The sequence below is a fragment of the Salmo salar genome, chromosome ssa01 (genome assembly GCF_905237065.1).
Source record: "Salmo salar chromosome ssa01, Ssal_v3.1, whole genome shotgun sequence".
NCBI lineage: Eukaryota > Metazoa > Chordata > Actinopteri > Salmoniformes > Salmonidae > Salmo > Salmo salar.
The window spans coordinates 34,499,441-34,522,714 of NC_059442.1; the positions used below are offsets into that span (position 1 = coordinate 34,499,441).

General features: G+C 43.3%; 3 protein-coding genes across 4 annotated transcripts; 1 reads left to right on the forward strand and 2 right to left on the reverse strand.

The window, feature by feature from the left end:
• Positions 1 to 662: 662 nt before the first annotated feature.
• il17a/f1 (interleukin 17a/f1) lies at positions 663 to 2,365 on the forward strand. Its single transcript, XM_014192555.2, has 3 exons — positions 663 to 933; positions 1,229 to 1,467; positions 1,810 to 2,365. The coding sequence occupies exons 1-3, from the start codon at positions 901 to 903 to the stop codon at positions 2,048 to 2,050; spliced, it is 513 nt and encodes a 170-aa protein (XP_014048030.2). The 5' UTR covers positions 663 to 900; the 3' UTR covers positions 2,051 to 2,365.
• On the reverse strand, positions 2,361 to 7,388 carry LOC100196046 (stathmin-like 4). 2 transcript variants are annotated; one of them, NM_001141075.1, is given in 7 exon segments: positions 2,361 to 2,996; positions 3,881 to 3,898; positions 4,295 to 4,486; positions 4,741 to 4,946; positions 5,163 to 5,252; positions 5,344 to 5,404; positions 7,272 to 7,320. In NM_001141075.1, coding segments are annotated over 6 exon segments (528 nt in total). In that variant the 5' UTR covers positions 5,357 to 5,404; positions 7,272 to 7,320; the 3' UTR covers positions 2,361 to 2,987.
• Positions 7,389 to 18,941: 11,553 nt separating this feature from the next.
• Positions 18,942 to 22,936, reverse strand: gpn1 (GPN-loop GTPase 1). The gene is made up of 13 exons (XM_014193502.2): positions 22,672 to 22,936; positions 22,288 to 22,381; positions 21,938 to 22,044; positions 21,772 to 21,809; positions 21,547 to 21,625; positions 21,354 to 21,448; positions 21,156 to 21,201; positions 20,811 to 20,957; positions 20,512 to 20,594; positions 20,390 to 20,429; positions 20,164 to 20,254; positions 19,893 to 19,991; positions 18,942 to 19,679 (listed from the first exon to the last, which is right to left on the reverse strand). Exons 1-13 carry the CDS (start codon positions 22,849 to 22,851, stop codon positions 19,588 to 19,590), a joined length of 1,191 nt encoding a protein of 396 aa, XP_014048977.1. The 5' UTR covers positions 22,852 to 22,936; the 3' UTR covers positions 18,942 to 19,587.
• Positions 22,937 to 23,274: the final 338 nt, after the last annotated feature.

The window sequence follows — 23,274 nt, forward strand, 5'->3', positions numbered from 1 at the left end:
TAATGAATTATTTACAGTCAGGTTTTCTTTCATCCTATTTTAAATAACTTGTAGGAAATACACTTTATGACACTGTCATGAAGCATTATGACCATCCTGTGTCACTTTACTTGGACTAAGTATTATGACCATCATATAATCATATAAGCCAGATAGGTCTATCATGTACATGCCCTTATGTCAATCATCAGTCAAAAAGAGGGTGTCTTGTCCTGCTCCTGATTCCTGCTCCTGCAATCATCCCAGTCATCAGCCACAGAGCATTGGGGTGTGTGCAATAATTTAATATGGTCAATTAATAAATTTTTTATATGACATAAATATATTTTTGACATGTAGGCTATGGTGTAAAGCCATGTTTTGCCTTGTGTGGTAGCTTTTGTGGGTTTTGACACTCTTATGTAGGTGTGTGTCCTAACCAATCATAAAATAACACAATATACAGTATCTCACAACAGGTCTAAAGATCTGTGTCATGACAGTATTATGAACATATTAAAACAGGATATGACAAGTTATGTCACTGTTATGACATATTATGACATGGTTACGACAGTGCCATAACGTTTTATGACGCTGGGTGTCAAGTAAACTGTTACCAAGATTTCCATAGATGACAGCAGTAACTACGTGTACCACTTTTCACGCTGTGTGGTTGGCGAGTAAGCATTAAGCAGAGGATGAAAGGCAATCGCAGCATTACAGGAAGTGAAACTCCTGAGTAGACACACAGCCATTACAGTATAAAACCTACAGCATCACCTCAGACAACCTTAACAGAACCAGAACACAGCAGCAGAAAAAGACGAGCAGAACACTGTGAGACAACCAGACAACCAGACCAAGGCTACAACACAGCAACGACCTTCCACTGAGGACGACAAGACTAACAAACAAATCATGGGTTCTACTTCAAACGTACACTTTTTGATGGTAAGTGATTACTTGAGTATCTTCAAGATATCAGCAGAGTTTGCCACTGGTGTCTGTATCTGCTGAGCAAGAAGTTGAAATTGTTTTGAAGTTCAGTTCTTTCATTTTGATTATCCATTTTACCTTATTGGGTTCATAATTGAGTAAAGATTATGTTTTATGTTTTGCTGTTGAATTTGCCTGGCTCATAGTGTAAATCAGCAAACATATTTAGCAACAAATTTAGCAAAACTGTCCTATATATGCCTTCATTCAGAGGTGATACCAGGCCACCAACAGTCCCTCTGTTCCTCAGGTGCTGTGTTTAATGGGGTTATTGGAGATGATGATGATGGGTGCAGAGGCAGCCCCCCACGTCCATCCAGCGATGACAGGGAGATGCTCACAGAGAAACCTTCAGGGACACAATAAGCCTGTAGAGCCTTCAGCTCCAAACACAATAACTGTCCCCCTGCACCTGGACCCGAGCGACTTGATTCCTTCCCGTCTCGTCAGATCCATTGGGAACCACTCGATCTCCCCATGGACTACCAAGTGAGGACCTGCAACGAGCTTACATAGACACAATAGAAATACCACAATACACACAGACAATTTTTGGGGGGATATATATATATTTTTATATGCCTTTCAAAATAATAATAATAATACATTTTATTTTAGCCTTTCAAAATACCTAAGAACACTTACAGAGTAAGGAATAAAATAAAATAGGAACATGCTATATGCTTATATGAAATATTCCTTTCATACTTTAGGAAGCTTGCTTAAAAAAAGGCTGAATTCCCAGCTGTGCTCTGTTGAATACATTGTGATCTCTAATATCATCCTCTCCCCCTCTCTTTCTATCTCCTCTCTCTCTCTCTGTCTCTCCAGCACCACCTATGATGAGTCCCGCTTTCCCCAAACCATCTCGGAGGTCAGGTGCTCTCTGGAGGGCTGTCTGAACGTCGCGGGTAAGGAGGACAGAAGCCTGGAGTCCAAACCCATTTACCACCAGATCCTGGTCCTGAGGAAGGTGATGGGGAGCGTGGACAGATACTACTACCGGCTGGAGTCAAAGATCATCGTGGTGGGCTGCACATGTGTCAGGCCTAGCATTGAGCACCAACAGTAATGATATCAGTGTGGTGAGGTCAAACCTGGTGGTGCAGCTTGTTGGGCCATGAGTGTTGGCAATACCAAGGTTGTAGGTTTGATCCCCACATTCATTGAAAGTATTTGTGTGTTCGTTTTATGGAGCTTTGGCTCTATGTCAATGAAATATCGATTTGAATAATCAAGTATGGATATATTTTCTATTGAGCTTTAAATCACAAAATTAATTATGTATTTATTCAGTATGTGGTTCTATTTATTTTTGGGTTATTTAATGTATTGGATGATATTTTGGTATTTATTGAATAAAGAAATGCACATGATCAATTCAAAACAGAACTCCTTTAATTCTCTTTTGGCATCTAAAATAGAGCACAATTTCTGTACATCAACAAGCAGCCACATCATTCCCTGACCTCCATTTGCTTCAGTAGATTTACAATGATGTTGGCTCTGACAGACTCAAGTTTACAAACCAAACTCATAAGGACATTTAAGTTAAAACCTTGCCTGCAGGTGTGAGCTCAAAGCAAAATGTGTGATATCAAAGTGTTTTTACTGAAGCATACACGCTCATGCTCACGCTCATCCTTACGGAAACGCTCACACTCACACTCACACCCACCGTTGGCACTGTTGGCACGTCAGCAAAGCACAGAGAGAATCCTGAGCAGAACACTGAAGAAGGGAGCAATGACGTCATCCTTTGTCATATGTTTCAGCTCGATCTTTTAATATCTTTTTGGTTGTACTGATCAGTTCCTAAAGCAGGGCACACTGACCAATCCGCTTCAGTCGTTGACTTAACCACCTCTCTCATGTGTCATCATTAGAATCTCATAGTCTCAGTCTTTTCTCCAAACGACTGAACCCAGAGGGCTACAGTCTGAACAGGCTGGCGAACGCCCTTCAAAATGGCTTCCAAAATAAGTTCAGCTCGTGTTGTGATCAGGCCGTCATGACACCTACAACACAGAGTTCAGAGATAGGACAGTTAGATAAGACACAAGCGCACACACGTGACTAGTGCACATGTAAGTAAACATACAAACAACAAGGGTCTCATATACAGATGTTGTACTTTTTTAAATTGATATTGAGTGATACATCACATACATCTGTAACTGATACATATTAGTGCAAACAGTCTATTCCTCTAATATTCAAATCTACTATGTCTGAAAAAACACCAAAGAAACTAGCCGTGCACAATCAACACTACACTACACACCGCAGTGAAACACAACAGCCATTGACTACAGAATAAAGACGGAGATAATTAACACTTCAGATCAAGGAGCTTTCTTATTTGAAATAGATATAAATTGCGAAGCCGGTAGCATCAGTATCCCATTCAATGACTATTTATGTACTGTACATAAGCTAACATGCCAAAAAGTGGCGGAAAGTGTGACAAACACGATGTGTAGAATGCTTTAAATTGAAGTGTATGTGTCAGTGATTTTATTGACCAGAACTTTAAAAGGGTAAGCTATGTTTTGATTTCTTGCAAATAAGGATGTGTTCAAGGTCTATCATAAATACCAAGCCTACAGAAGGTGTAATTAGCTACTAAATGATGCATAGCGCTCTTATACTCCGCTACACTCAAGAGCAATACAAAACTACAACTTGATTTTCTGTCTCTCCAGGAAACCGCCTTCTGTGCACTTCTCCTACTTCAACTCCCATGTCCATTTTGAGAACCTGTCATGCTAGTCTCTTTATTTTGTCTCTTCTCTTCCCTCCTATTCTCACGCAACAAAACAAAGGCACCACGGGCTCTCTTTCTTTGTCTCCATCTCTCTCTCTACTCGCTCTCCTCCTTGTGCTCTCTGTTTTTCCTCACCTCCACAGCGTGCTTGTCCTGAAAGAGAGAAACACAGACACCTCTCTTTAGACTTCCCGTCCGTTTCATATCAACAAAATAATGGTCAGAGGTAATGATATTCTATGGATGACTAGTCAGTAGAGTGTATCTCAAATATGTCTTGATTGTTTTTCAAACCACCTCCATTACATAGAGGTAATACACAGCACTCTGAACTTTAACATCACAAAAAAGAAAATATCTTAACCAAATAGAACTATTCTGACAGAATATTGATGATATTATCCATGACAGATGAAAAACAAACAAAAAACAAAGGAGATAGAGTTAGGGTTGGGGTTAATTCCATTTCAATGTTCATCAATGCATTTCCTGTATTGAAATGGAATAGACCCCAATCCTGCCTTGGGTATCAGCTGAGTGTAACTCTACCTTCTCCTGCAGGCGTTCCAGCATGGCGGCCAGGTGTGCCTCCCGTTTCTCCTTGTTGTGCTCCATGCGCAGCTCCATGCGCTCCTTGGCCAGCCGAATGAAGTTGTTGTGTTCCTCCAGGGCCTTCTGGGCCACCTCACGCTCGTGTTCCCGCTTCTCAGCCAGGTGTTTCAGCAACTCAGCCTCCTGGCACTAGGGTGCGATAGAGAAGGGTAGAGGGAGGGGTGAGTGGATGATCAGAGACCAGAGTCCCTATCTCTTCAATGATGCAAAGCAGTCTTGCTCAACTCTGTACACCTGACTCTAAGGATTCCATCTCCCCACCAAACTGGAAAAATTCAATTCTGACCAACATTCTGTGAACATTCCCATCTCCACCATACAAATCTAGAAACAGTCAATGTTGGCCTTCTTTCCCTCTTGACCCCTGACCTCTGACCCCTCACCTTTCTCCTCTCCTCAGCGGCATCCAGCTTTCTCTGGATCTCTTCCAGGGAGGGCTCCCTGCGTGGAGGTGTGGTGGCGAGAGGGTTCGGACCCCCGTCAAACGAGGGGGGCTTCAGGATGACCTCGAAGGCCTGGCCGGACCTCCTCTTGTTCAGCTCAATCACCTCCATGTCCCTGATGATGCACAGATTCAGGTCCACCACATCTGCAGAGGGTAGAGATTAAGAAAAGTGTGACATTGTATAAAGGAAGGACCCAAAGGAAATAGAATACCAATGAGGGGGCGGGGTTCCATTTGTGTAGCTGCATCAAAAACAATAATTTTAGTAAGCTGATTGCTGGCTCATTGAATGAAATGGCGTCTATGGTGTGTTGTGGGACTTGCAGGTGGATTGTGGGAAAATTGTGTAAAGATATTTGCCTTTCTTGGAGGGCTTTTCTTTGGCTTCAGGTAGGATGCAGGAACAGAAGATGGACACTAGAGGGAGCTCCCGTATCTTGTCTCTGTAGGCTGCAGGGGAGAGAAGACTATTAGCATGAATCTATGTCTCCCTCTCCCTCTCCCTCTCCCTCTCACACACATGCAAACACACATACATTACCTGCGAGAGTCATTCTGCCTCTTGTTTATCTTCTAAAGACACTGTGGTGAATCAGATAGTCCTAAAAGGGAGACAAAAAAAGTTGATTAACATCAGACCTTGCCATCTGCAAACACATGTTAAATCCCTGTACAGCAACAGAATTCCATTACCATTACAATAAAACGGGCCATTGTGAACTACTGTAAAGCCTTTATTCAAACCCACTTATAGAGAGCATTTGAGCCCTTTATGCTTGTCACAAAAAGAGAGAGGGAGGGGTGAGGAAGAGATAGAGAGGAGGATGGGGATTGGGTGAGAGCACCATCTGCATTCTGCTGCAGAAGTGACCTAACCACTAAGCTCTCTCTCTCCTCGTGATAATCAGGTGGACAGATCACACATTACCAGAGCATGATGGTACGCTTTTGTTATATAATTAAACAAGGCAGGGCCTATCTATCCTGCTCACATAAGATACAGGCCTTATTGTCTACAGCAAAAAGGAGAAAGTGATGGATGGAGAGAAAAAGAGATACTTGATAATAGCATCATAATAATCTTTCCATTTGTGTTAGCTCCTGCTCTTCAAGCAATTGCTGTGACTCAATTGTGGTCTATTCACTTCACCACAAAGACAACAAAAGAATCCACCCACAGGGAATATGAATATTCTCTCTCGCACTTTCTTTGCTTTTCTCTCCTCTCTCTTTCTCTCCATCCACTCCTTTCTCACTGGCCCCTAATCTCACACACTTACACAAAGCTACCTCACAACAGTAGCTAGGCCACTAGACCACACAATACATTCCCCTTACATACTCAAAACCTTCAGTCATGACTAACTGCAGGACTACTGTTCCACATTGAACATTGCTGTTGTTGAACCTGCCTACTGTGAGGCTTGACTGTAGAAAGAGTCTGCAATATATTCAATCCTTCACCTACTTGAATTCAACATGCTTTTATGACTTACAGTGGCTTAATTTTTCTATGAAGTGTGTTGCCTGTTATTTTGTTTCCTCAATATTTCTGAGTGAGTATTCATGCCGTGTTGAAAGAACAGGAAGGCACCACACAGGGAGAGAGTAGGAGGAGTAGGAGGGAACCAAAGGCCCACACACACACACACACACACACACACACACACACACACACACACACACACACACACACACACACACACACACACACAGCACGCACGCACGCACGCACGCACGCACGCACGCACGCACCATGAACGCATGCACAAACACATTTCTTCCCACAGTGTAGATGAATACACACATCGTACAGATTTCATTATCACCAGTCAATCCCAATAAAAAAGGAATCCCATAGTTAGCACTGATATCTCGATCCTAATCTTAGACTCACAATCTCCTCATTGCATAACCAAAGTCATCTCATAGTCATCTTGTACTGATCATCAGCATCTTCTTTCTCACTTTAAGCTATTTCTTCAACAAGTAAAGCATTTTGTAATAAATGCATAGTTAGTAACGCACACTGTATGAATTGCATAAACTGCACGTCGGTGAACCGAAGCCACTTTACAAAATCATCTGGGACAGACTGTTTCTTGTTGTTTCACTACGTTTCAATCTATCTGTGGATAATCTGTGCAGCCAGACACGGTGCACGTGCACACACTTGAACAACTGAGGTGAGGTAAACTCCCTGTGCAACTCTGGTGATGTCATAGTCAATGCTGCACAGAGAATGTCCATCATCTGTGGCAGAGAGGCATCCCATGCATACACTCTGTTTTCTGTGGCTAAAGTCTTTTCAGATATGAAACAGAACAATCTTTAGAGAATGCACAACATACACACTTAAATTAGCAAAATATACAAGAAAACAGCTTTGAAATGAATATAATAGGACTATATCCTGGATGCAACATCTCATATTTTTGTTTGTTATTTCAGTAGCTTAGATGGACTCACCCTGTGCTGAGCAATGTTGGTGGTACTCTCCTTTTGTTTCTTTATCTCTCTTTCTTTCTTTCCCTCTTTCTCTGTTGTTCTGCTGCTGTTTGGGCTGCTCTCTCAGCAGCATCAGCACCACAACCAGCTATTACTGCATGACATCACCTCCCAGCCATCCCATTGGCCCAGAGGAATCAAGGCTCCTGATTGGCTGGAGAGATGGTGGAGGGAAGGGGACGGGGGTAATGTGGAGGAGGAATGAGCTGGGGGTGAGGTTGTGTTCTTTAGCGTTTACTGAGTGGAGGCAAGCTGCAAGGATGGATACATCCTAAATGGTGACAGAAACAAGATAATAGCAATACAGTAAATAGGTGGATAATAGCACAGTCACCAGTCACAAAGGATATGTAAGGACAGATGTTTGTCACAGCAGTTCAATGCATATAAAGATGGGAAACATGAAAAGACAGAAATTAGGGGGGTTGCAGGAAATTAGGTTTAATACTGCAACATTTTCTCTCAGCCTCATGGCGAAATGTGTAGAAAATCAGGAAATTTGCTTTAAAACTCCAATATTTTCTCTCAGCTACATGGCAAAATGTGAACAAAAGCATGTGATGAGCTATAAAACAGCTAAAGAAAATGTCTCTGTCTCTGTCCCATAACAAAAAGTGTAATATTGCAGGGAATTAGCATTTATCTCTCTGCACCTTGGCAAAATGTGTTGAAATGTAGTAAGTTCGCTTATTTTCCCAAAACAAGCAAAAACCTTGGAGGTCGGTCCCCCAAAAGCACTCGTTCCGGCCCTGATTCATGAGTTCATAATTTCTTGATAATTGAGTGAATGAAAACACTGGTCATGTCTACTCATGTTGTATGACACTGAGCTGAAGTACTGAAAACAGAAACTATGAATGGAGCACAAAGTGTAAGTCGCTCTTTCTGATGAAACAAACGTGTGGTTGAATTTATTCAGCTACTGTGACTGCTGTCTTTTTGTCGTCTCGGGCTTATTATATATCACGGTGGCGTGTGAACTAACGGGTTATAGAGCAAACAACTCAATTATCTCAACACAGGATGTAATATGGCTTTTTTCCTGGCTTGGCTTCCCCAGTGATTTTACTCACGCACCGCTACTGGTCAGAGAGGACTTTTGTAGTGCTTTGGGAGTCTGATGGCGGTCACTGACTGAAACGTTTCAGTGATTTTGCATGAGCGTTGCATGGAGTTTTTCCTTTACTACGCATACATAGCAATCTGAACGAAAAGTTAGTTGCAAAATCAGATGTGAATAATGTTGAATTAAGGGGCTGGTTGTGACTGGTTTGAGTCAGTCAGATTTTAGCAGTAAATGTCAGATCTATTACTGTCAGAACCGAGGGATCTGTCTCATCATTTTCAGTTCCAGAGCTCTGGATGACTAAACAACACTCACCTCGCAAACAGCCTTGTGTGGATCTGCTACTACCCACCCACGCACACACACGCACACGCACGCACGCACACACGCACGCACGCATGCACACATGCATACACACACACACACACACACACACACACACACACACACACACACACACACACACACACACACACACACACACACACACACACACACAGCCTGTTGACGGCTCTTTAAAACGGTCCACCTGTTCTTCTGGTTCTCCTACAAGTGTCTCAGTTTTAATGTTATTTCAATAACAGGACCTGAAATGAAGTTGAGATGTAAAGGGTCTTTTTAAATAGCGATCAATAATTAATTCCGTAATATAATGGAAACAATTACTTAACATGCAGAGTGTGCAGGTTTTATTCCACCCCAGCACCATTACTATTAATCAGATGTGTTAGTAAGTGCTGGGATGGAGCAAAGACCTGCAGACCCTGCAGCACTGTGGGACCAGGACTGTCCAACCCCGTACTGACAATCTTTAGGCTAGTGTGAGACTCCACAGAGCTAGATCCCCTTAATAAACTACATGTCCCATGATGCCATGCATGGAAGTGATATCTGGAACAGAACACTGAGTGCTCTAAGAACATCAGGAACACAGACTCCCAGCACGGCCATGGCATCCATCAGTGTTCGCAGAATAAACAGGGAGAGACTAGTAGCTGGAGAAAAAAGGGATAAAGGCAAATGTGATACAATAGGATGAAAGGAACCTGAGCCATCCACCAATTTACGTCAAATAAATTCTCTAGACATAAAAATCTGTATTTCTGTGTGAAGACTCACAAGCATTAATAGCGGGAAACATTCATATTAATGATCGTGCCCTCAAGGCGAGAAGTCAGGTGCATTCGAATTGATGTCATAATACATTAGCGTTGCAAGGCAGGGGGATAAGGGCAGGGACTGTGGAGTGCAGCAGCTCAGGGAGGCAAATAAAACAAACACATTAACAATACAGCATGCAGTAGAGAGAGGTGGTTTTATTAGCTCAAGGTGCATTGTTATTAGACACAGAGGGGGGAGGGATCGCACCAGCCCAAATGATGTCATGCAGCTGCATGCCAGCAGCAGAGTCGTGTGCAAGAGAGAGAAAGTGAGAGAGGAGGAGAAGGGGGTGAGAGTGGGTGCTGATGAGAGAAATGTGTGGGCTATGAGTTGAGGAGAATGGTACAGTACAGGATGCAGAGAGAAAGAAGAGAAGGAAAGAGAGAAGGAAGGAAAAAGAGGGGGTGGAGGAGAGTGGTAGAGGTTATGAGTGGAGGAACAGAGCCACAGCATTGGAGGCATTAAAGAGATTGAGGGAGAGAAGAGGGAGGACGTTGCTTGTATAACACTTCTCCATTGTCTATCACTGCATTGGACTGTGCAGTCTTACCCCTGCAAAAGCTGAAGAGCAACCCCATATACCTTGAGTCAGTGTAAAACAATGACATAAACATTCCTAGGAGAGGATGGAGAGGGGGATGGGAGGACGAGCAGAGGAGAGGAGGGTAGACGACGATGTGTTTGCAAGGAAAGCCTCATCACCAGTAACCCTTCAGTGATGTCATTTCCAGCCAATCACAGGAGCTCCCTTTTCTCTCTCTGCAGATGCAGTACATGCATCAGTCTAATCGTCCGCATAGATCACATAACGAGACACAACAAACAATAAGAGGACAATGTCACGAGGAAAGCAAGGCGTTACGTCACTAAAATGTAATAATCATAAATAACAGACGATGCAGCAACAGTCATGTTTGCACGAGGTGGGGTGGGGACGCACATGGTTTTACAGTATATCTATAGGTGTTGTGAGGGGGAGGGGGACACACATGGTTTTACAGTATATCTATAGGTATTGTGAGGGGGAAAGGAGACACATGGTTTTACAGTATATCTATAGGTGTTGTGGGGGGATGGGAGACACATGGTTTTACAGTATATCTATAGGTGTTGTGAGGGGGAGGGGGGACACATGGTTTTACAGTATATCTATAGGTGTTGTGAGGGGGTGGGGACACACATGGTTTTACAGTATATCTATAGGTGTTGTGAGGGGGAGGGGACACACATGGTTTTACAGTATATCTATAGGTGTTGTGGGGGGGATGGGAGACACATGGTTTTACAGTATATCTATAGGTGTTGTGAGGGGGAGGGGGACACATGGTTTTACAGTATATCTATAGGTGTTGTGGGGGGATGGGAGACACATGGTTTTACAGTATATCTATAGGTGTTGTGGGGGGTGGGGACACACATGGTTTTACAGTATATCTATAGGTGTTGTGAGGGGGAGGGGAGACATGGTTTTACAGTATATCTATAGGTGTTGTGAGGGGGAGGGGAGACATGGTTTTACAGTATATCTATAGGTGTTGTGAGGGGGAGGGGAGACATGGTTTTACAGTATATCTATAGGTGTTGTGAGGGGGAGGGGGACACATGGTTTTACAGTATATCTATAGGTATTGTGAGGGGGAGGGGACACACATGGTTTTACAGTATATCTATAGGTGTTGTGAGGGGGAGGGGATGCACATGGTTTTACAGTATATCTATAGATGTTGTGAGGGGGAGGGGACACACACATGGTTTTACAGCATATCTATAGGTGTTGTGAGGGGGAGGGGGACACATGGTTTTACAGTATATCTATAGGTGTTGTGAGGGGGAGGGGGACACACATGGTTTTACAGTATATCTATAGGTGTTGTGGGGGGGATGGGAGACACATGGTTTTACAGTATATCTATAGGTGTTGTGAGGGGGAGGGGGGACACATGGTTTTACAGTATATCTATAGGTGTTGTGAGGGGGATGGGACACACATGGTTTTACAGTATATCTATAGGTGTTGTGAGGGGGAGGGGAGACACATGGTTTTACAGTATATCTATAGGTGTTGTGAGGGGGAGGGGGGACACATGGTTTTACAGTATATCTATAGGTGTTGTGAGGGGAGGGGAGACACATGGTTTTACAGTATATCTATAGGTATTGTGAGGGGGAGGGGACACACATGGTTTTACAGTATATCTATAGGTGTTGTGAGGGGAAGGGGAGACATGGTTTTACAGTATATCTATAGGTGTTGTGAGGGGGTGGGGACACACATGGTTTTACAGTATATCTATAGGTGTTGTGAGGGGGAGGGGAGACATGGTTTTACAGTATATCTATAGGTGTTGTGAGGGGGAAAGGAGACACATGGTTTTACAGTATATCTATAGGTATTGTGAGGGGAAGGAGACACATGGTTTTACAGTATATCTATAGGTGTTGTGAGGGGGAAAGGAGACACATGGTTTTACAGTATATCTATAGGTGTTGTGGGGGGATGGGAGACACACATGGTTTTACAGCATATCTATAGGTGTTGTGAGGGGGAGGGGGGACACATGGTTTTACAGTATATCTATAGGTGTTGTGAGGGGGTGGGGACACACATGGTTTTACAGTATATCTATAGGTGTTGTGGGGGGGATGGGAGACACATGGTTTTACAGTATATCTATAGGTGTTGTGAGGGGGGAGGGGAGACATGGTTTTACAGTATATCTATAGGTGTTGTGAGGGGGAGGGGACACATGGTTTTACAGTATATCTATAGGTGTTGTGAGGGGGAGGGGAGACATGGTTTTACAGTATATCTATAGGTGTTGTGAGGGGGAGGGGGACACATGGTTTTACAGTATATCTATAGGTATTGTGAGGGGGAGGGGACACACATGGTTTTACAGTATATCTATAGGTGTTGTGAGGGGGAGGGGATGCACATGGTTTTACAGTATATCTATAGATGTTGTGAGGGGGGGGGGACACACATGGTTTTACAGCATATCTATAGGTGTTGTGAGGGGGAGGGGGACACATGGTTTTACAGTATATCTATAGGTGTTGTGAGGGGGAGGGGGACACACATGGTTTTACAGTATATCTATAGGTGTTGTGGGGGGAGGGGGAGACACATGGTTTTACAGTATATCTATAGGTGTTGTGAGGGGGAGGGGGACACATGGTTTTACAGTATATCTATAGGTGTTGTGAGGGGGAGGGGACACACATGGTTTTACAGTATATCTATAGGTGTTGTGAGGGGGAGGGGAGACACATGGTTTTACAGTATATCTATAGGTGTTGTGAGGGGGAGGGGGACACATGGTTTTACAGTATATCTATAGGTGTTGTGAGGGGGAGGGGACACACATGGTTTTACAGCATATCTATAGGTATTGTGAGGGGAGGGGGACACACATGGTTTTACAGTATATCTATAGGTGTTGTGAGGGGGAAAGGGACAGACATGGTTTTACAGTATATCTATAGGTGTTGTGGGGGGGTGGGGACACACATGGTTTTACAGTATATCTATAGGTGTTGTGAGGGGGAGGGGATGCACATGGTTTTACAGTATATCTATAGATGTTGTGAGGGGGAGGGACACACATGGTTTTACAGTATATCTATAGGTGTTGTGAGGGGGAGGGGACACACATGGTTTTACAGTATATCTATAGGTGTTGTGAGGGGGGAGGGGACACACATGGTTTTACAGTATATCTATAGGTGTTGTGAGGGGGGGGGACACACATGGTTTTACAGTATATCTATAGGTGTTGTGAGGGGAGGGACACACACATGGTTTTACAGTATATCTATAGGTGTTGTGAGGGGGTGGGGACACACATGGTTTTACAGTATATCTATAGATGTTGTGAGGGGGAGGGGACACACATGGTTTTACAGTATATCTATAGGTGTTGTGAGGGGGAGGGGGACACATGGTTTTACAGTATATCTATAGGTGTTGTGAGGGGGAGGGGACACACATGGTTTTACAGTATATCTATAGGTGTTGTGGGGGGATGGGAGACACATGGTTTTACAGTATATCTATAGGTGTTGTGAGGGGGAGGGGACACACACATGGTTTTACAGTATATCTATAGGTGTTGTGAGGGGGAGGGGACACACATGGTTTTACAGTATATCTATAGGTGTTGTGAGGGGGAGGGGGACACATGGTTTTACAGTATATCTATAGGTGTTGTGAGGGGGAGGGGACACACATGGTTTTACAGTATATCTATAGGTGTTGTGAGGGGTGGGGACACACATGGTTTTACAGCATATCTATAGGTGTTGTGAGGGGGAGGGGACACACATGGTTTTACAGTATATCTATAGATGTTGTGAGGGGGAGGGGGGACACATGGTTTTACAGTATATCTATAGGTGTTGTGAGGGGGAGGGGGGACACATGGTTTTACAGTATATCTATAGGTGTTGTGAGGGGGAGGGGACACACACATGGTTTTACAGCATATCTATAGGTGTTGTGAGGGGGAGGGGAGACATGGTTTTACAGTATATCTATAGGTGTTGTGAGGGGAGGGGACACACATGGTTTTACAGTATATCTATAGGTGTTGTGAGGGGGAGGGGGGACACATGGTTTTACAGTATATCTATAGGTGTTGTGAGGGGGAGGGGGGACACACATGGTTTTACAGTATATCTATAGGTGTTGTGAGGGGGAGGGGACACGCACATGGTTTTGCAGTATATCTATAGGTGTTGTGAGGGGGGAGGGGACACACACATGGTTTTACAGTATATCTATAGGTGTTGTGAGGGGGAGGGGACACACACACATGGTTTTACAGTGTACAGTGAGGGAAAAAAGTATTTGATCACCTGCTGATTTTGTACGTTTGCCCACTGACAAAGAAATTATCAGTCAATCATTTTAATGGTAGGTTTATTTGAACAGTGAGGGACAGAAGAACAACAAAAAAATCCAGAAAAACGCATGTCAAAAATGTTATAAATGGATTTGCATTTTAATGAGGGAAATAAGTATTTGACCCCCTCTCAATCAGAAAGATTTCTGGCTCCCAGGTGTCTTTTATACAGGTAATGAGCTGAGATTAGGAGCACACTCTTAAAGGGAGTGCTCCTAATCTCAGCTTGTTACCTGTATAAAAGACACCTGTCCACAGAAGCAATCAATCAATCAGATTCCAAACTCTCCACCATGGCCAAGACCAAAGAGCTCTCCAAGGATGTCAGGGACAAGATTGTAGACATACACAAGGCTGGAATGGGCTAGAAGACCATCGCCAAGCAGCTTGGTGAGAAGGTGACAACAGTTGGTGCGATTATTTGCAAATGGAAGAAACACAAAAGAACTGTCAATCTCCCTTGGTCTGGGGCTCCATGCAAGATCTCACCTCGTGGAGTTGCAATGATCATGAGAATGGTGAGGAATCAGCCCAGTACTACACGGGAGGATCTTGTCAATGATCTCAAGGCAGCTGGGACCACAGTCACCAAGAAAACAATTGGTAACCCACTACGCCGTGAAGGACTGAAATCTTGCAGCGCCCGCAAGGTCCCCCTGCTCAAGAAAGCACATATACATGCCCGTCTGAAGTTTGCCAATGAACATCTGAATGATTCAGAGGACAACTGGGTGAAAGTGCTGCGGTCAAATGAGACCAAAATGGAGCTCTTTGGCATCAACTCAACTCGCCGTGTTTGGAGGCTGCCTATGACCCCAAGAACACCATCCCCACCGTCAAACATGGAGGTGGAAACATTATGCTTTGGGGGTGTTTTTCTGCTAAGGGGACAGGACAACTTCACCGCATCAAAGGGACGATGGACGGGGTCATGTACCGTCAAATCTTGGGTGAGAACCTCCTTCTCTCAGCCAGGGCATTGAAAATGGGTCGTGGATGGGTATTCCTGCATTACAATGACCCAAAACAAACGGCCAAGGCAACAAAGGAGTGGCTCAAGATGAAGCACATTAAGGTCCTGGAGTGGCCTAGCCAGTCTCCAGACCTTAATCCCATAGAAAATCTGTGGAGGGAGCTGAAGGTTCGAGTTGCCAAACGTCAGCCTCAAAACCTTAATGACTTGGAGAAGATCTGCAAAGAGGAGTGGGACAAAATCCCTCCTGAGATGTGCGCAAACCTGGTGGCCAACTACAAGAAACGTCTGACCTCTGTGATTGCCAACAAGGGTTTTGCCACCAAGTACTAAGTCATGTTTTGCAAAGGGGTCAAAAACGTATTTCCCTCATTAAAATGCAAATGACTTTTTATAACATTTTTTACATGCGTTTTTCTGGATTTTTTTGTTGTTATTCTGTCTCTCACTGTTCAAATAAACCTACCATTAAAATTATAGACTGATCATTTCTTTGTCAGTGGGTAAATGTACAAAATCAGCAGGGGATCAAATACTTTTTTCCCTCACTGTATCTATAGGTGTTGTGAGGGGGAGGGGGGATACAGGTTTGCAGTACTACAATCTGTTTGTAAGGGGTTGGCACATAGTGACATTGGTTTACGGTAAAGCTATTAATTTACCTTAGTATGGTGGGACATAGACTCTTGTGACAGACTTAATAATAAAAATGTTAAATTGTGTGTGTGTGTGTGTGCAGGTGGGGGCTTGTAGGGCTGCAGCAAATCTCTAGGTGCTGTTTGGGGAGTTGGGGTGGGGGCTTGTAGGGCTGCAGCAAATCTCTAGGTGCTGTTTGGGGAGTTGAGGTGGGGGCTTGTAGGGCTGCAGCAAATCTCTAGGTGCTGTTTGGGGAGTTGGTGTGAGGGCTTGTAGGGCTGCAGCAAATCTCTAGGTGCTATTTGGGGAGTTGGGGTGGGGGCTTGCAGATCTGCAGCAAATCTCTAGGTGCTGTTTGGGGAGTTGGGGTGGGGGCTTGTAGGGCTGCAGCAAATGTCTAGGTGCTGTTTGGGGAGTTGGGGTGGTGGGCTTGAAGGTCTGCATTGAGCCTCTGTGCAGTGGGATGAGCTCACTGCGTCTGTCCTGTGCTGTTGACCACTCACCCATACCAAACAGCACCATCCATTATTCATTACACCCTGTCGTCATTCCTCTCTCTTGCTCATTATACAGCCTCTGTAGTGATATTAGAATTCAGGGTTTCAATCAATCAATCAAATTACCATTTGAAAGACCTTAGGGCAGGAAGGAGTTGAAGAGAATGGAACACAATGAGACCAAGCAGAATGTATGCAAATGTTTATGCCATTGCCAGTAATCCCTAGCATTTATTTTATGTCCATCAGATACAGTAAGAATGACATCATGCTGTATTCCAGAGGGGCAGCACACATCCTGAATCCACTTACCCTCCTCACATCAAGCCCAGAGGATGACGTCATAAGAACAAGACTCAATGTTGTAATGGCGGCATGAGTCATCCTGCTAAGCGAGACTGCTGGACCAAAGTTACCCTAACAATAAATCAGATGAAATCAGTTTCTTATTTAATCTTTTCTAATATGCCTGCACGCCCATATAATGATGTCATCTTGAAGAATGCATGTCGTCATTGGACTTGGACACCACAGATCCTCTTGAATGAAAACAACGTTTCATTAAGGTTAGGTCTTTGTTATGATGTGAGAAAGGAAACATGAAGGTCGGTAAATGTATCAAGTCACAGCTAATGAAAAGCAGCAGGTAGCCTAGTGGTTAAGAGCATTGGACCAGTAACTGAAAGGTCGCTGGTTTGAATCCTCAAGCCGACTAGGTGAAAAATCTGTCGACGAGCCATGGAGCAAAACACTTAACCCTAATTGCTCCGGTAAGTCGCTCTGGATAAGAGCGTCTACTAAAACGTCAGATATGATATTGCATGAAAAAGATAAATCAGCCATGATTTGCACAAAAGATCATGACATTTGACCTTATTCACTACCTCCCAGAGTTCAGTTGCATGAAAATGTGATTTCTCAATTGTAGTTATAACATTCTTCTCATACTTGTGTTCAACTTTGACACATTATTCTGCTTTTTACTGTAGATATGTAATTGACACTTTCCCACTGAGCTGTGAATTCCTCTCCCGCTCAAGAGATCCTATTTGTTCCTTGTGTGTCTGGCGACATTTCTAGCCCACGGGCTGAGAGGAGGGGCGCAGAGGGTGTGTGAATGTTCTTGTAAATGCCATCGCGGAAGTGAGTCACCATCACTGAAGAACACAGCGACACAGGAGGCGTCTGGCTGCTGCCATTGTTTGTGTTGCCGCGACAACACTTTCATCTCATCAGAGACACGGTTTGTGTTTATGTGAATCTGTGTGGTAAGACCCACTCATCTTGAACAAATGGAGGGAAACGTTGGCCATTAAGACTGAGATCGGTAATAAAATACTCCTCTGTATCTGTTGGGATTTCTGTGCTGCTGCAAACACGACTCAGCAGGCATGACTCATGCATTTGCATTACACATATAGCAGGAACATACAATAAGCAGCCACAGCAGCAGCTATCAGAGCAGATGAAATCTGCATCTACCGTACAGATCTGTAAACATTGAGTGGTTAGGGCCGAATGAAGGGTAAGTGACTTGGGACAAGAGGACTCAGCGATGCAAAGCATTGAAGGGAAAGCTCACCCATTTTTACATGTGGCCTTATTTTCATTCTTTCTGTGCTTGGAATTGATCCCCCCCCCCCCCCCCAAACTGTTATACGATATTTTGTTTAGACAAGAGAAAATTGATTGCGACATTTTGCTGAGTGATCACTTGCCATGTACTACAATGCATTATACAAATGTGTGTAAAGCATGTTATAAAACAACTCATAATACATCAGAATCTCATTCTGCATAATGTCTCAGGACATCCTTGTTTGAATGATGTCATTTAAAACTACTAAAATATGCATTTATGGGACAGTGGAACATTAAAAAAAAAATCTAAATAAATGTAGCACAGAAACAAAACCCAGAATGCCATTCTGATGTAATAACATATGGTTTGGCGTGTTTCAGCATTTTATATAACATGCCTAGACACATTTTCATAATGCATTGTAGTCTATGGCAAGTGATGACTCTGTAACGAGACAAAATATGGAGATGTTTTTTTGGGTGCTATCACCTTCAAGCACAGAAAGAGTAAAAATAAGACCACGTAAAAATGAGTGAATTTCCCCTCTAACAAATGTTTTTATCTGTAAACTCATATGCAGTCATTCTGTAGGCGAATGATGCCATACCCATCTGCAGCAAGGTAAAATAAATACTGTATTTTCAGTCTTCACAGAATACCATTCTGCTGTATTTGTGAATGCCAGTTTGATTCTTAGGCCAGATGGTGAGAAGGCGTAGAATCCAGAATATTCTGGCTATCCACCCCCTCATCCCATAGTTTCATTCACATATGGCAGTGTGCATCACGAAGCCACACACGACTAGGCTGAACACATTCATAACCAATTTATTTAGCTTTAAAAATGATCGAGAGAAACACTACAGGACTTTAACAAACATGAGCACATTTGCACTAAAACAGAAAACAAAACTGTTACATTGTGATACAAAAATATACACTTCCAGGACTATGTGACTGTTAAAGAGCATTCCCAGATAGGAATGACTTACAGATGTGATTTTCCACTGAAGGAAAAGCTTCATAGAATGAACTTACAAACAATATGCAATAAAACAACTTAGGATAAAAAAAATTTATCGGATACAAGTACATTATTCCATCAGCCATTACCTCAATAACCCTCCCTTATAAACAAAATGAGTCTCGAGCTTCTGACAAAGAAATAGGAAAAAAAGTGGTTCACTTTTTCCAACCCGTATGCAAAAATAGTCCTTAACTTGATAAGTTGCCATTAGTAAGATCAAACAAAAAACCTACATAACACTTGCATTCACAAGGAAGAATATTAATTGTCAAGTCAGAGTTGAACTGCAACACTGCATCAGTCCAATGAAGTTCAGCACTTCTGAACAGGGGACCAGTAGGCATGCAGGTAGGGATAGAAGTCCCAGTAGCCAACACACCTAGGTGTATCTTCATAATCTAAAGTGGCATCCTTACAGGGTCCTCCAGACGTCATTGAGACTTTCTATTTCGTACCTGCACCACTTCTTTCCTCTCCTTCAGGAAGTTCCCGAAGGCTGTACCCTCCTTGCTCTCCTCAGTCACTGAAAGGGATGATATGTTAAGTCAACAAGGGAACTTATATTGCCAGTATTTTTGTGTGTTTGATCATATTTTTGTAACAAATCTTCGCTTTCCACGCTAGAATCATTCACGAATCATGATTAGGCTTGTTGTTAGGAATGCAAGGTGATTTGATGTTATGGGTTAAATCAATGATAGCACATTGAGGCCACTCAAAAAGTTTCTCCCCTTACCGTTGTGATCTATGTCATCCGTGTCGCTGTCCTCCCCCTCTTCCTCATCCTCATCAGGGTTACCACGGTTGAAGATGAGATCACTTCGGCCCGCCACATCTTCCTCAGGAGGACAGGAAGTGACATTTCATTATTTATTTCACAGAACACCTGTCTCATGTACCTGATCCAAGCATATAATACACAACATGGGATCTCTCTTACACTCACACAATCAAGCACGTAATGCATCGGGGGTCACTCTCACAGGCACACAAACATGGACACACACCTGTCCGTGAGGTCGTCTCCATGGCAACAGCTCCCATGTCCTTCCGTAAATGCTCCATCTGCTCCTGCTGCTTCCTGCTCTGAGCATCGGCCTGGAGGGCATACCAGGAACATCAGAGAATGACAGACAGATGTCCCGTGCACACACACACACTGGCAAACATACAGTACATACAGATGTTCTCAGTATTGTGCACAGACGTAGCATTGGTATTTAAAACACTCACCAGTTCTTTATGAAGTCTTTCATATTCAGGACGATAATCCCTGAATAACACAAAACAATTCATTTTCATACAAATATTACAGACAGTGGTGTGCGTGTTTGCAGAGCAGCACCCTCACTCACGTCTCGTACTCCTTTGCGGCCTCTGCCACCTGAACAAAGAACTCGTCCAATCCGCTGCCTGTGACTGCAGACACACCCACAACCTGCACATGAAACACAGACGTGACCGATCAGAGGGAACACTGGATAAACCGTCTCTCAAATTCACAGAAACACTTCCCCATAGGTTGATGTAAAAGTCCAACAAAACTCATGGAATGTTGTCTCACATACACACACGCAGATCACACACAAATAATACTACATACAGTTCTCAGAAGTGTGCACTGAAATAGCATAAGGTATTGAAAGTCACATACCCGTAAGTTGGTGTAGAACTCGTCCAGCACAAGGCTCATGGAGCGCGTCAGGTTGCTGACGTAGGACGTCTCCTGGTTCAGAGCATCCTGGAACACCTCAAAGTCCTGCATCCACTCCACCGCAAAGCTGTGGTCGATTATGTCTGTCTGAAACCACACAACACAGACATCTACCAAAATCTGTGGTTTGTTATCTCTGTATTATTATCCCCTCCCAAAAAACATATTTCCTTTGAGCATGTCAACACTTACGACTACAGACCTATAGTTTTCCCCCCCCCCATTCAGTAATTCACTGTTACCAAGTTAAAGTGGTTTGATGAAAGTGTTCCAATCATTTCCTACCTTGTTCATGATGACAATGAAGGGCAGCTTTGTCTTGTACAGAATGCTGGGGGGTAGGGGACACACAGTCAAAGTGAACAAGCAAAAGCACCACACTAGTTCTTTATTGCCTATATGTAAAATATTCAATTTGTTCGAACCAATTTGTAGTTTTATTTGACCATCGGAAAGTAGCTAGTGCTCCCTTCAGTGTCAGACCTGCAGGCGTAGAGCATGTTGGACATGAAGGTGACTGGGTTGACGCTGCGAGACGTGTCCATCACGTAGACCACCACACAGGGGAAGGAAGAGGCCTGGAAACACATTCACACAGACACCAAATAGATCACAATTATGTTGCATCTAGTCATATCTTTAGGCCTAAATGTTATAACACATTACTACTACACACCAGAGTTTCAGTGATGATGGTTCCAGACGCTGACCAGGTGAACACTTCTATCTGTCCAGGAGTGTCAATCAACACATATCTGTAGACATAGGTCAAAGGTTAGGCCAGGTAGGTATGCACCAGAAGAGGGGATGGCAAAACAATACAATGCTGTACTAACTATGCTTCTTCTATGCTTACCAGGAGTACATCCACTAACTTTCAGATTAAAAAATATATACTTACTGGTGATTGTACTGTTTCTTCTCAATGAATTTCATGACCTGAGAAGGCAAAACGGGAGATTTTGATTCATAATATCCAAATTGTGCAAGCAATAATAGTGACATCTAATGGACAGTCGAGGTGTCAAATACACGTCCTGTTATAAAGGAAAAAGAGTTGGGCCTACCTGATCAAACCTCGTAGCAAAGAGATTCAACGAGGTGACGATTCCTCCATTAGGACCTAGGCCATATTGCTTCATCACTTCTTTATAATTCACTGTGTCACGGATATCTACAAGGGGACAATAAGCAGCTTTCAGTTACTTATTAGCCATGATAGCTAGCTAATACAATAATAGTGTCGTGGGATATCAACATATTTACAATTCTTGAATTCTATCAATAGAATACCAAGGGGAAAAAAACATACCTTTGTGAACATTCAACAAATTAATGATTGGCAAGAAGTATTACAGTATCAGCATGATGCCAGACACATGCATGGTTATGCATGGTGGTCTGAATGATTTCTTACCGATGTTGGCTGGGAAAGGAACTTCGTGCACTGCAGGGTCTAGGTTGATAACATATGGAGGAGACTTCTTGGTGTGAAGATGAGCATTGAGTCGCTGAGAAGAAACATCAACAACGTCAGCTCTAGCTAGGTAACGTTAGCATAGGTAGCTAAGTTAGAACCCAGATGGCCGTGACTTAGCTAATATATAACGTTACCGCTTCCAAACTGCTTGACTAAATGGCAAAGAAGAAAAATACTAAATTCCAGAATACAAGTAGCTTAGTTTGGTTGAGCTAGCATAACTATGTCTCATACACCGAACTGGTAACGTTAGCTAGCTAACTTACCTAGCTACTATAGTGCGAACAGTTAGTTAGCCAACATTAGCTCGTTTTAGCTTACCTGCACAAAAGTTGTTTTTCCAGACCCTGCCATGCCAAGCACTATGAGACAAACGGGTTTCTTCTGCGAAGCATTTCCCGAAGTAGTCTCTTGTGCTGAGTCGCGAGTGTCGTCGCCTCCTCCATCGTCGCATTCACTCCTTTCTCCTTCTTGACAAGTGCTCCCAGACGCAGTAGCCATGCTGGTTGTTGGTCGAGACTGTTGCTGTGAAGTAGTCGAGTCTGTTGCAAAGGGCCAGCCTGTCTTTCTTATTTCCACCACTAAGTGATGCTCTTACCCGATCTTTTTGTTTCCGTTTTTCTCCTTCAGCGTAAAAAAAGGGGAAAGGGTATTCAACGGCGTAAAGTACTTAAGTAAAAATACTTTAAAGTACTGCTTAAGTTTTTTTGGGTGGGTATCTGTACAATTTATATTTTGACAACTTTTACTTCACTACATTCTTAAGGAAATTAATGTATTTTTTACTCCATACATTTCCCCTGACACGCAAAAGTATTTGTCACATTTTGAATGCTTAACAGGACAGGAAAATGGTCTAATTCACACACTTATCAAGACAACATCCCTGGTCACCCCTACTGCCTCTGATCTGGCGGACTCTCT